General features: G+C 37.0%; 1 protein-coding gene across 1 annotated transcript in view; it reads left to right on the top strand.

Moving 5' to 3' along the window:
* Positions 1-782: 782 nt before the first annotated feature.
* LOC148675349 (potassium/sodium hyperpolarization-activated cyclic nucleotide-gated channel 1-like) overlaps positions 783-14825 on the top strand; it is a 33581-nt gene continuing 19538 nt past the window's right edge. The window contains exons 1-9 of the mRNA XM_088626595.1: positions 783-1238; positions 3117-3309; positions 3996-4103; positions 7160-7300; positions 8716-8877; positions 10187-10280; positions 11270-11397; positions 13397-13543; positions 13971-14208. Coding sequence (XP_088482721.1) covers positions 913-1238; positions 3117-3309; positions 3996-4103; positions 7160-7300; positions 8716-8877; positions 10187-10280; positions 11270-11397; positions 13397-13543; positions 13971-14208 — 1537 coding nt within the window. The 5' untranslated portion in view covers positions 783-912. The remainder of the gene's footprint in view (positions 1239-3116; positions 3310-3995; positions 4104-7159; positions 7301-8715; positions 8878-10186; positions 10281-11269; positions 11398-13396; positions 13544-13970; positions 14209-14825) is intronic.

Below are 14825 nucleotides of genomic sequence, written 5' to 3'. Positions count from 1 at the left end.
AAGTGGCTTGGGGATCGCTTATGGACCGGTTTTCAAGTCTTTCCACAGACTCCCAGTAAGTCAGGACTGCACCACTCAAGTACATTCATTTTCTCCTCACGCCACTCCAGTGTAGCTTTAGCCTTTGGATCAGTGTCCTGACGAAAGGTGGACTTTTGCCCTTAAGTCTTTAGCAGTTTTAGTTTTCCTATAGCATTTGCCTGTACTATGTATTATGTATACTCTTTTTGAGAAACGCCCTGGGATTTTTAATGACCACAGAGAGTCGGGACCTCAGTTTTACATCTCTGGTCCGACTGACTAGCACCTCCTCCAGCACCAGCCTTAGCTTTTCCAGGTTTGCCTTCCGGGTACTGACCAAGCTCACACCTGCTGAGCTTCAGCGGGCTACCAGTTGTGAGTTGCAGGGTGATATACAGTAGCTGCTGGCTAATCTTGCACCAAAAGCCCTCCGAAATAATAACACAGGTTGTAGCGCTAATAAATTGAGTACTTTGCAATAGCACGTTCACTATTCAACGGAATTTCTACACCACGCTCATATAAAACGGTTAATCATCATCCCCAACTGGCAGAAGTTACGAAAAAGTCTTTATAAAAAAGTATGCCTTGTTCGCATTAAATTGAAGAACAAACATTGTGAAAATACATATAATGATAATGCTATATATGTTGTTATTTATAGCCATTACATTCTGCATTGCATAATTTTGATGAAAACAGAGCACGAACTCTGCGACCGCGAGCTGTTCGGTCTCGAACTATTCCAAAGCTCCACGAGCGGGAAGTGGCGCTGGCGCCGGTGATGTAACCATGACAACCGTTGGATCCTCGTCAAACAGTTCGTAAAACTGTTATAAATTCTCCGTCTTTTGTGGGGCTTGGTAGCTGTATAACTGACATTTGAACAACATGGAGGACGACACAGAAACTGTGGAACTACCCGATCTCCCAAAGGAGAAGCAGGGAAAAGCGGTACCCGAAAAGCGTCGAAGTGAGACGCCGAAGGCCGGTCGTGCTCTGGAGCCGGAGGCCGGCCAGCCTTGTGCCGATGTTACGCTGACAATAAAAGATGAAAGTAAAATAAAATCCAAACAAAAGGTGACCAATTACCTTTTAATGCCTGAGATGAACAAAGCTACCATATCGTATTTTGGCAGCGAAGAAGCAGTTAAAAAAGAGAAAAACAGAGCTGAGGGTCAGGAGAAATTCGTCATTCACCCCTACAGTTCATTCAGGTAGGAACAGGGGCAAAGCATCCTGCTACACACAGTGTGGGAATCAGAGCAGGTAACTCACCTACTGTACAATTAGTGTGGGAATCAGAGCAGGCAACTCACCTACTGTACACTTAGTGTGGGAATCAGAGCAGGCAACTCACCTACTGTACACTTAGTGTGGGAATCAGAGCAGGCAACTCACCTACTGTACACTTAGTGTGGGAATCAGAGCAGGTAACTCACCTACTGTACACTTAGTGTGGGAATCAGAGCAGGCAACTCACCTACTGTACACTTAGTGTGGGAATCAGAGCAGGCAACTCACCTACTACACACAGTGTGGGAATCAGAGCAGGTAACTCACCTACTGTACACTTAGTGTGGGAATCAGAGCAGGTAACTCACCTACTGTACACTTAGTGTGGGAATCAGAGCAGGTAACTCACCTACTGTACACTTAGTGTGGGAATCAGAGCAGGTAACTCACCTACTACACACTTAGTGTGGGAATCAGAGCAGGTAACTCACCTACTGTACACTTAGTGTGGGAATCAGAGCAGGTAACTCACCTACTACACACAGTGTGGGAATCAGAGCAGGTAACTCACCTACTACACACAGTGTGGGAATCAGAGCAGGTAACTCACCTACTGTACACTTAGTGTGGGAATCAGAGCAGGTAACTCACCTACTGTACACTTAGTGTGGGAATCAGAGCAGGTAACTCACCTACTGTACACTTAGTGTGGGAATCAGAGCAGGTAACTCACCTACTACACACTTAGTGTGGGAATCAGAGCAGGTAACTCACCTACTGTACACTTAGTGTGGGAATCAGAGCAGGTAACTCACCTACTACACACAGTGTGGGAATCAGAGCAGGTAACTCACCTACTACACACTTAGTGTGGGAATCAGAGCAGGTAACTCACCTACTACACACTTAGTGTGGGAATCAGAGCAGGTAACTCACCTACTACACACAGTGTGGGAATCAGAGCAGGTAACTCACCTACTACACACAGTGTGGGAATCAGAGCAGGTAACTCACCTACTACACACAGTGTGGGAATCAGAGCAGGCAACTCACCTACTACACACACTGTACACACACTGAGGAATAATACAAACACCGCTGGAGTTGGGGGAGGACTCTGCTGTTTATTACAGAGGCATACGGCAGGGGAATTGGTCCTTTACGATATAGGTTATTGCGAATAAAAGAAAGTTGAATCACTGCTTAGCCAACAGTCAAATGTTACGCGTTTTCAGTTGGCTTCAGCACTGTTGGCCATCCCCGCTCGCAGTCTTCAGTCTCCTCCGATGCGGGTCGGTTTGTCACATCCCGCTTCAGATCCGCCCGAACCCGAACCCGAACCGGCACCATCCCCATCCCCACCGTCCAGTTAGGACGTTGCCTTCAGTTCGTTGCGAGCGACCCGATGTGTTTAAACAGGGCTTTCCCCCCTTTCATGCTTTTACCCCTCCTTTTCCAGTCTTTCCAGTCGTTTTGCAGCGATCAGCGCCCCGTGAATGGCGCTCTCTGGAGTTCCTGTTAGTGTGATGCATCTGTCGGAGAGCGCGTACATACAGTACATGAGTCCGAGCAGCACTTCCCGCGTCCCCCTCGGTCAGTGTGACTGTTCAAAGCAGTTCATTTCCCAGCATGTTAAAAGCGTTGAATTAAAGGTCCAAAATACCTGTATATTAACGTAATTGTGTATGAGATTTGCGATCTGTATCTGGATATCTAATGGTACTACACTGCTTGCAGACACGCCTTTCAACGTGCCTTTGCCTTTTGATTTTGTTAGTGTTGATATATTTTAAGTTTCCTTAACTATTAAGTTTCCTTGATTGTTGAATGCATCCATCCTTGTCTTTTCCCCATCCCAGAAAATACTGGCTTGTGCTTATGCTCCTTATTACCTTTATCAACGTCTTAATTATTCCGCTGGGAGTCAGCTTCTTCACGGAAGAAGTGCAGAGCAGCGCTGCGTGGATCGCCTTCAATGTCATTTCGGACGTCATATTCATCTCGGATCTCAGTTTAAATTTCTGCATCGGCTATACAAGTGACGATGCAGATGTAAGTTGTTGTTTTTTTTGTGAGGCGCAATGAAAGTTGGACTTTTCTGTTTTAAAAATGAAGGCGCTCGTTTTTTTGTTCGTTAAGTAAGGCTCTCCTGGAAGATACAGTCGAAATTGCATTCAAGTGCCTTACAGGTAATGCAGTGCGCATGCAAACCTAAACTGCAAGCCAGTTTATACGCTTCGGAAGCTAAAAGGATGTAAAACAGGATCAAATGATGCTATGTGGATTTGGCCCTGCTGTGCATACTGCGTGTATACTAACATAAAATACAGCACTACAAAACGAATTGAGTTGTGGTAAGGAGGAACAGATTTTCAGGTGGTTGGATTTAAATCAATATTAGCATATCAAATGAAGATACTCATAAGTACTAAAAAGTTTTAGAGTGCTAAAACAATTAATGCTGGCTGTTGAATTAAATCTCTATTCAATTTAAATTTAGATGAATGTAAATATGAAATGCTGGTCAATATCAAAAGTAGTTTCAAGTATACAAATAACTTTGCAAATACGCAAAGCAAAACACATACTACTGTCTACATTTTTATATGAAGCTTTAAATATAACATTAAAAATTGGCTTCTAATGGGAACAAACCTAAACTTAAGAAGCAGTTTTAGATGGTTTCATTTTGATAAAGTACCATCTTATTCTAAATACTTTGCTTTTATCATTTTCAGAACGTTGTGTTGGACAAGAAGATGATCAGAAATCGTTACTTTAAATCGTGGTTCATTCCAGATTTACTTGCAGTAACACCTGTTGATTACTGCTTACTCATTAGCACTGTAAGTATTTATAGTAGTTATTTTCATGTAGGATTCTGAGATTACCAAAACGGAATGAAGTTCATTTAGGTAGTTCTGTTTTCCAAAATACAGTGTGTAATACACAAATATTGTGTGCTTTTATTTTGCAAAGCACAAAATACAACACAGTTAAATACACATTTAAAAGGGGGGTTTAAACCTTAAACAGGTTTGGACAATTTCTGCACTAACATATTTCAACCCATCCAAGTGAAGAAGTTTTGTAAACTAATGCAACAAAGTGATATCTATGGGAATTTTAGTCTCCACGGAGCCTCATAAGGCTGATATTTTAGCTGCATTTAGACTTGTCAGTACAAGCTGTCATGACTGAAGACTGACAGTAATTTATGAGAAGAAAAAGCTTGGTTCAATGGCACCTGTTGTGACATATCATACCACATCAGATAGTACATTTTAAAGAGATACAGTAACATACTGTTTGTCAAAGTATTCACCCCCTTGGGATTTTTGTACAATTTGATGTGTTGCAAACTCAAACAGAAATGACTTTTTATGGGGTGTTTTGTCACCGATGTACAAAAATTCCCATATAATGTCAACATAGAATGAAAGTTCTGGATACTTTTAACACTTCAGGGAACACTGAAATGTCTTGATTTGATTGATAAGTATTCACTCCCTCTGCTATGATGAAGCAGAAACTCTACCATGAATACCAAGGAACTAGCCATACAACTCTGTCATAGAATTGTGAGAAGCTGTTAATCTGGGGAGGAGTATGAAAACATATCTGGGGTGTTCAAAGTTTCCTGGAGCATGGTGGGATACAACATTAGGCAATGGAAAGAATACAGAACCATTCAGATGCTTCCTAGAGCAGGCTGTCCTTCTAAACGAGAAAGTCCTTGGTCATTCCAACAGGACAGCAACCACAGGCAGACAGCCGAAGAACACTAGACTGGCTTCAGAATGAGAAGATGAATTTCCTTGAGTGGCCCAGCCAAGGCCCAGACTTGGATCCAACTGGGAGTTTGTGAAAGGAATAGAAGATTGCGGTTTGCTGCATTCAAGAACCTTAATGTACACGTAATGCAGTGCAAAGGCCAGCCCAAAGCTGCAAGCCAGTTTAAAATATCCGCCAATATTTCCCACCCGACGTGACAGAGTTTGAGCAAATCTGCAGGGAAGGATGGGCAAAAACCTCCTGATCCAGATGTGCAAAGCTGATACAGACAAACCCCAGAGCACTCACTGCTGCAAAAGGTGCTTCTATGAGGTTTTGACTTAAGGAGGCGAATACTTCAGTGAACAAGATATTTCTGTTTTTCATCATTTTTTCTTATACAATTTGTTGAGTATGTAGTGTGAAAGGAAATAATCAATTTCAATTAAAGATTCTGATGGTCACAACTATTTGCAGTTGTGTCAGGGAGGGTGAATATTTTCTGACTGCACTATAGCTGTGTTTCTTAAATATGAACTTGCACCATTACACACAAACCCAACCTTTTGTTTGTAGCCTTTTTTGTTTATTTTAACATATAATAATAACAATAATAATAATAATAATAATAATAATAATAATAATAATAGCTTACACTTATACAGTATAGCACTTTTCTGAACACTGTACCCAAAGCGCTTTACAGGTAATAGAGATCCCCTCCACCACTACCCCACCTGGATGATGCGACGGCAGCCATAGTGCACCAAAATGTTCACCACACATCAGCAGGGAGGAGAGCAGAGTGATGAAGCCAATTCATAGATTGGGATTATTAGGAGGCCATAATTGGTAAAGGCCAATGGGAATTTTGGCCCTACTCTTTTCGAGAAACACCCTGGGATTTTTAATGACCACAGAGAGTCAGGACCTCAGTTTTACATCTCATCTGAAGGACAGCGCCTGTTTGCAGTATAGTGTCCCCGTCACTATACTGGGGCATTAGGTCCCACATGGACCGCAGGGTGAGCGCCCCCTGCTGGCCCCACTAACACCTCTTCCAGCAGCAACCTTAGTCTCCAGGTACTGACCAGGCTCACACCTGCTGAGCTTCAGTGAGCTGCCAGTTGTGAGTTGCAGGGTGATATGGCTGCTGGCTTGAGTGGAACACTAAAGGAATTAAGTTCCTTCTGTCCAGTCTAATAAGGCTAGCAGTGCCCTAAATGGTAAAATGGTTAAAAAAAAGAATGGTCCTAAAGGCTAAAATAGAAACTCTGGCATACTGCATATAGTATACTGTATATTGAAGGGTCACAGCAGATGATATGTGTTAATGTACTCTACACCAGAAAATTCCATACTTTTCTTGAGAAAAAACAATTTAATGTTATTTAATGTATAGGTTAATATACAATCTGGATTTTCATTGATGTAAATGTTTGCAAAGTTTTATGTTTCTGAAATTAAGCTGTTAGGGATCTCATGATATTAATATTTTGTTGTTTGTAATTTTTCATGATTTCCAACATATATTCAAAAATGTTGTTAAAGTTAGTTATCAAATGTTCGACAACAAAAATTTGACAAGGCATTAAGAATTATTTTTGTACTAGCCTGAAATTAAATGGCTTTTTTTGCTTAGTAAGGTTCCGTTTTGAGAATATTTTTATTAAATAAGAGGGTGTATAACAAACGTACATTTTGTAAATCATATTTACTTTAAGCAGTGTTGTGCTTGGATGGTTTAAAAAAGTTTGATTTTTACAATACTGCTGTTTATAAAACCCTGCTTTTAGATATCTCAGTAGTACACAAGAATACAAAGATCATTAAAATTATTCCAATTTAAATGAATATCTGGGGCACATTTGACCTCTCACCTTATTAACATAAAATATGTCATAGAAAAGAGATGGATTTTTAAATTTGGAGTTAAGGTTTCTAACTGCACACTAATTTTTAGTTTTTTTTTATGGATTCTTAAAACACCCTTTAAATGCATGATCACATACATGCAATAATCATGTTCTAAACAAGAGGTTTTGCTTAAGGTTCAGTAAAGTTTTTCTTATAGATGTAAGGCAATGCGTATTTATTGGAATTAGAAATTATTTTGCTATGTTTTAAGGCTGCAGGTGCCATTTACACAAAACCAGCTGGATACAGTGGCGTTCGAATGATGCGAATGCTCAAGCTGACAAGGGTATTCAGCTTATTACGTCTGTTCCGCTTTTCAAGACTGCTTCGTTATGCTCGTTACTGGGAAGAGGCAAGTAGCCCTTTTTATCTTTTTAACTTTTTTTGCTGCATAGAAAATGCCAGCCCCTGCATTAAAATAAAGTGCCTGCAAAGGTATTCATACCCTTCTATGGTGTCCCATTGTATGAAATAGTAAATGGAGGCATTCACATTTTTCATATTTTAATGAAAACTTGAATGCTCAAACTCCACTAAGGGGAAGATAAGTTATAGAAAAGGTCAGCAAAAACTCAAATGAAAAAATGAAATATGTTGGTTGCAGTATGTTGTCTGAAGCAGGATTTTCTCTACAATTTGTCACTTGTACTTGTACTCCATGCACAATATGTTCCCATCAGTCTTGACAATCTCCCCAGGCCTTGCTAATGAGGAACAGGAATAATGCTGCCACTGCTGTGCTTGACAGTAAGGAAGGTGTTGACTTTGTGTTGGGTTTGTGTCAGATGTAATGCTTTGCATTTAGACCAAAAAATAAACTTTTGCCTTATCTGACACCTTTTGCCACATATTTTACGGTACCACATGCAGTAGATGCTTTGTTGCATACTGAACAGGATTTGGCAATTTGTTTTTCAATTGCATAAAATCCAGTCTTGGTGGAGTGACTGGGATATTTTTGACCCATGAACATTTTCTCCCATCTCAGCGACTGAACACTGCCTGCCTCACTGTTGCACATCCATCCAGTTTCCTCCTTGTCTAGCTGCTCAATTGGGATGGAAAGCTGATATAGGCAGTGTCTGGGTGCCTTCCACATCTTCATGATCAACTGTACTTCATTGTATCCAAATCAGTTTTAATATTAATATTAATTTAATACATCCGTGAAACGTTTCTAATGCTCATCTTCTGATATATTCCTTTATGGAATTATATCCCTAAGTTGTGTTGAAAGCTCTTTGCTCTTAATAGTTGAATTGTTAATTGAAATTCACTAACTGACTGAGGGACCTTATAGAGATGTAATTATTCTGAAATCATATGCACCACTATCATTGCACACAGAGTCCACTCAGCAAATTGTTTGGCTCATTAACATAATGTTGTTCACCTAAATTAATTTAGGTTTGCCACAGGTAAGGGCTTGTATACTATTGCAATCATTATTTTACCAGTTTTCTTTTATATTATATATTTGCTCTTGATTTTGTTTTTCATGTGTGGAGTAGATTATGTACATTTAAATAATTAATGCTATTTCAAAGTGTCATGACTACAAAGTTGAAATGTAAAGTCTGCAAGGGTCTGAATACTTTGCAAGGTACTGACTATACCATTCATAGCTTCAAAAACAATCATCAAAGTTGTACTGCAATAAGTTAAAAAAGAACCATGTACGTACAGTACAGTATGTAAGAAATATGCATATCCTGATCAGTAAGTGTTTTTGCTGAAGAGAGTCTACTGTTCTCCTGTCTATCATAGGTCCATGGCTGGAATGTGGGTGGAATAGCTGTAGCTCTGCACTTCAGCTACATGCTTCTGATCATTATTTTGTTGTGTCACTGGAATGCCTGTATTCAGTTTCTGGTTGCTATGTTGATGGAATTCCCTGAGAATAGCTGGGTGACAATTGATGGGCTCGTGGTAAAGTTACACATTTCTTTTTTTCAAAATGTTCAATATGTACAAGTGTTGCAAAAGTATACAAATAGAACAATCAGAACCACTAAGAATTCAAGAGAAAACATGGAAATTGTCAGTTTAAGTGCTGCTTAAGTGTGGGTTGATTTAGAGATAAAATGATTTTGATTATGTTATAGGCTATGCCAATGTAATCTATGGATTTTTAATTAAATCTAATATATAGAAAGAATAAATGAGCTTTTTATGTATATCTTGTGATACAATATATGTTGAACTATTTTCAGTTATTTATTGGTATGCATAATAGACTGAATTATTAAAGGTCATCTTGTAGGATATTTAGAAAGTCTTTATATTTAGGAATTTCTTGAAGTAACAGTGTTAAATAATAAGGAAAATAAATTGTACATATTCAATGAATCCAAGCAGAGGCCATCCACCTGATATTGGACAGAAATGCTTTTCTATGTCAGCCAGTCCATCCATTCACTGACAAACATTGGCTAATGGTTACTTACTCTCATTTACACATCGCTAACTTAAACCGACAATAGTGCAGATATTGCACTTTTCTTCGGGTTTGGCATCCTGCACCTTTCAAACTGAAGTTCATCCCTGTTTATCAGACCTTGTGTTGTCTATCAGGATCAGCACTATCAGTTTATCAGTATGACCAGCCATTGTGGAATAGCACTCACCACTATCAAAACCCTAGATCGGCATTTCTGTAAAACTGCATACAGTATCTGAATAAACCAACTGAAGCTTGCACTAGTGGTTTTATGCAGTTCCGTTCAGTCTCTGCTGGGGTTCTGCCAGCCTTGTCCAGCCTGTTTTTTCCTCTGTAGGGCAAATTACGCTAAATAAATTCTTCCGTCTATATGCCACATTAACAAGGATTAAACTGCTTTAAAGATAAGGTTATCTTAATGTTGTCATATGTACAGTACATGCACTATGAACTTTGTTGGGTCTTCACACCTAATGTGACATTACTAAATTTAATATGATTTGACACCAATTTTATTAGATTTACAAAGCATCTGTTGCATAATTTCAGATAGCATGTAGACTGTAGAGAGATTATGGACTTTTGCACTGTATTCGACATACGTAGAGTAGTACTGTAGGTAGACTAGGATCCTAGGTGATGCAAGTAGATACATTTTTATACGTTTTCAAGCCTTCCATCCTGCTATTGTGAAACCAATAATGTGGTTTAAAAATAAAAACAGAAAGATGTGTTCTTTGGACACTTTTTAATTACTGTTTTTTAAAGGTAGATCTATTTTGTTACATGTTCAAACAGGACAAGCCCATCGGCCTGCAGTATTCCAAGGCCATGTTTCGTGCCTTGTGTCACATGATGACTCTTAATTATGGATCTGTTGGAATTCCAAGAGGTAGACGAGCAAACTGTTTAAAAATCAGGATTCTTTTCATTGTTTTCTAGTAAACTGGTAAATTTGCATTATAAGGGACATACAGATATACATTTGGTTTGATGGCAAAAATACAAGACTACATATGTACAGCCTAAATATGTACTGTACTATTCTATAACATTCAGGAATTATTTAGGAATTCAATTTAAGCTAATTGCATAAATCACAATTGACAAGTGTACTTTAAAGGATAGTTAAATGATAGGAATTTCATTTTGTCTAAATCTTGTGTAACTGTACATATAATTTCTACATTGTACAGATGTGTGTTTTCATCCTTACTTGGTAATCTATACTGAGTTTAATAAAAATCCTAACATTGCATCATAAAGTGATGAGCTTAAAATTTAATAGTACATACTGTATGTAATTATATATCTTAATCAAAATGAAAAACCTCTAACTTGTCAATCTGAATGCATCCATCCAGATTCCCAAGACCAGTATAGCTTCCCTATACTTTCACTATAAACGTTTAAAAGATAGGAACTCCAGGGTTTTGCCATCACTTGGTGACATTTTACAGTCCCAGGCAAAATCAGAATTGCCAGACCACTGGCTTCCATCCTTGTTATATGAAAGAAAGATCTTCTGCAGATGTTTTAAAAATGCGTAGGTGTTCATATTTCAATATAATTTTAATTCCTGGATATGTTATTCTACAGGGATGCTATAGCTTGAAAGAGATAACCAGTAAGTCCTGGAAAGGATCACAGCAACCTGGAGTTGATTAAAAGGAAATCAACTAGGCAAAAATGTTTTAATAAACTGTGAAATATTATGCACTTTTATCAATTCAAATCTCAATTGATTATCAATGCCAATGTCTGATATTATTTTAAGCTCCTTTTTTGCTGTAAGAAACACCTGTGGTTTCATAAAAGACAATTGAACTTTAAAGGTCTTTGTCATCTTATTTTGCTCCCTTGTTTTTTCATTGCTTCTAGGGATTTCGGAAGTTTGGGTTGTTATTCTCAGCATGCTGGTTGGAGCTGTTATGTATACTCTAGTCCTTGCCAGACTTACCTCACTAGTGACACATTCGGCGGCAAGTGAGAGAGTGTTTGATAGCAAGGTATGAAAATCATTTCTGATTGTAATACAGAGAAATAAATAGTCTTATACAAGACGGTACTTTTGTTTCAAGTCATATTCAGATCAAACTCTAAAAATTAAATTGACAGGTAACATTTTTCAATACTGTTATTAACTGACATTTTTAAACTCCTGGAGATAATCATTCTCTCTTTTGGTTAAGTGTTCATAATACAACTGTTCTAATTGTAGCATAGAAAGTTTATGCTTTATCTGGGTTTTTCTAATTAAAATATCAAGAACAATGTCATGTTCTTTTTGAAATAGTGTGACTCTCTCAGATTTAAAATTTTATGTGCAATTAGTTTAACATAACAATGATAAATAGGTAACTTAATAGATTGGAAATGACAGTGCTTTAAAAAGGCTTTGTCTGTTGGGTTTCTTTGGGTGAAATTCTAGATTATCCCATTAATTTTATTGCATATATATAGTGCAGTATATTTTAATTTGTCTTTTGATATTTTAAGTTATTTTACATCTTTTAAAAGTCTGTTTTTGATGGAATCTAGCCTGATGGATGAGTTGAGTTCCCTGTGATTCAGAGCTGTGCTGTTAATTTTACTGGATGTAATACTGAAGTATTGCTTATATAACATATACATCTTTAAAATATTTTTCTTTTGAAAAAGTTTTTAAAACCGTATAGCTGTTTTTTGTATGAAAACGGACAGTGAACAGTTCTCTGAAAAAAGAATACTGTAGCAGAGGAAGGAAACCTTGCCCAAAACCCCAATTCCATTCCATTGTGTTCCAGCATTTTGTCTTTGTTCCATTTAATGTTTAATTACACAGACGATCTTCAGCAGCAAGGTCACATTAGTAATTAAAGGTTCATTTAGTGCATTCTCTTTCTATCTTGGTCCTTGAGGATTGGGGGAAAAAGGTGATTTACTGAATTGGAGTGGTTGGATTGAAGTCCTGAAATTACATAGGATGTAAATTACCAATGTGACCAAGTCTTAGCCTCTGCTCAGGTTTTTACAGTAGCACCATTTATTTTGCATAAAGATCAACAAAAATGAACATTGTCAGCTCATGTCTTAATACATTATACAGCACACATAATATAAACTAGAGGGCAGTATTTGTTTACTATTGAATCAGAACTGAATACTTATACATGTTATACAGTACTTAATAACCCACATTTTTTAATGCAACATATTTTTTGTTTAAAAGGAAAATATATTTCTATCTCTGGGGGATATTGATAGGAGCAGATTTTCCATTAAGGCTATCATAATTAGTGGATGTATTTTAATAATGAAAGCCGTTTGCTATATTATTCAGTAACTTCTGAATAACGTTTTGTTGCTTTATTTAATAATGACACATTTTTTATGAAAGCCCTGTTTGTATATACAGTTCAAATAAATGAGATATTGTATATGGCTAATAAAGTGATCTTATCTAAATGTAGTTTTGTTACATTTCTCTATGTTTTTAAAAGTAAATACATTCTTAAATAGATGTTCACGTTTTGTCTTTTGGGATAGGAAATTAAATGCTTAGCACAGTGAAAGAAAACAGTTTTAAGTACCATAAGATGTTTGATTCGGTAGAGATATGTCAGCATTTTCTTCTTAAATGCGTATCTTCTTAAACTAAATATGATCACCTGTTTAGTATGACAAATACAATGTGCTGAATTGTGTTGTGATCTCTTAACACAGTATAATGTTAACAAGGATCTTGGCATAGAATTTGATTTATTGTTAAAAATAATATTTTCCCTAGATTTCAAGTTTAAAATAATAGCAGATACTGTATATCATCATTGTTTGATTTCATCAGGTTGTCATTTCATCAGGGATTACCTTGTCATTTGTGCTCATATATACAGTATTTCCTCCTTCAAAATAACCTTTTCAGTAAAAAAGTACAGTATAAGATTCCACCACTGATGCAGGGAAACACATCAGAAATGATTCCTCACTTTAAAAATAAATGTACTGAAATTATTTTTTTTTGCCTAGTACAATGAAGTTAAGGAGTACATGCGCCACCACCATTTACCAAGTAAACTCCGAAATCGGATAATGGATTATTTAGAAAACAGATATCAAGGAAAATGGTTTGATGAAGAGACTATTCTTAAGGAGCTCTCAGAACCTCTCAGACAGGTATAATGAGAAATGTAAAAAAGAACTATACTAACATTAAAAATAAAGCTTATTTATTTTTCTAATCATGTTTTAGCAGGATTAATGTTTCTGTAAGTACTCATTAATCCTAAAATTTTAAAAAATAATCACTACGTTAAAGATGTAGAGGTATCATCAAGAGTTCAATGAAGAACGGAAGATTTATTTATATACATTAAGTATGTATACATTGCTTTTCCTTAGCTCTTGGTTCAAGTTCATTACTCCTGTCTTGTTGGCTATAGTGTTAGCGATACCAATTTATCTCAGGTTAAAGGTAGTTTTTAACACAACATTGTGTATAATTTGAGATAGTGGTGTAATGTCTTGACGGAAATAAACAATACCGATTTTTTTTTAGTCGTTTTCTTCTCATTTATTTTCGTTCTTATCTTCTCTTTAACAGGAAATAGTCAGTTACAACTGCCAGAGCCTTGTGTCTAACATGCCGGTTTTTAAAGATGCGGACCCACATTTCATCACAGCCCTGCTTGAAGTGTTACAGTTTGAAATGTATGAAACTGGAGATGATATAATACGGAAGGGTGCTTTTGGAGACTGTATGTATTTCATTGACAGAGGTACAGTGCTGGTGGAGGCTCCGAATCTTCAACAGAAACTGACAGATGGTGCTTTTTTTGGAGGTAATTCGAAGTTTTTGATTAATGCACCTTTGAAAGGTTTTTATGTAGTCAAACTTGTCAAAAGGCCAGGTGTAGCAGTTTCAATAAGAAGTGTTATAACCAGGATGTTCCTGGGTTTATTTCTGGCTCTTTATGATAGTGTGTGATAATCTGAGCGAATTACTTATCCACCTTCTGCTCAGTTTTTGGAACAAGATGTAAAACTGAAATCTTGTTACAGGTAACTCTGGCAACTCTACCTGATTAAGCATTTCACCCCCTGTCTCTTTACTAGGGAAAAGAGAATTTTAGCTCAATACATGGTATTTTAGACAGCTAAAAGTCAATTACTTTTCATTTTTATAAGGCAAACATCAATGCACAACTTTGAAAGAAAATATATACCGGCATATATTTTAGCAGTATGGACATAAGTGGTCATGTATGGTAAATACCATATTAGGCAGTCTTTAAATTTATTATTTTTTAAACATGAATGAGACTTTGTAAAATTATATGATTTTCTTTGCTTTTATGGTTTTGTTTGTTTGCAGTGGTTCTTACAAAGTCATTATTTCAATACATACAAAGACTTCTATGAAGATATGTTTATGGACTTTATCTGCTTTATAAGAATC

The sequence above is a fragment of the Lepisosteus platostomus genome, chromosome 3, assembly GCF_059453375.1.
Source record: "Lepisosteus platostomus isolate fLepPlt1 chromosome 3, fLepPlt1.hap1, whole genome shotgun sequence".
In the NCBI taxonomy this organism is placed as follows: domain Eukaryota; kingdom Metazoa; phylum Chordata; class Actinopteri; order Semionotiformes; family Lepisosteidae; genus Lepisosteus; species Lepisosteus platostomus.
This window is presented reverse-complemented; position numbering and strand designations above follow the sequence as displayed.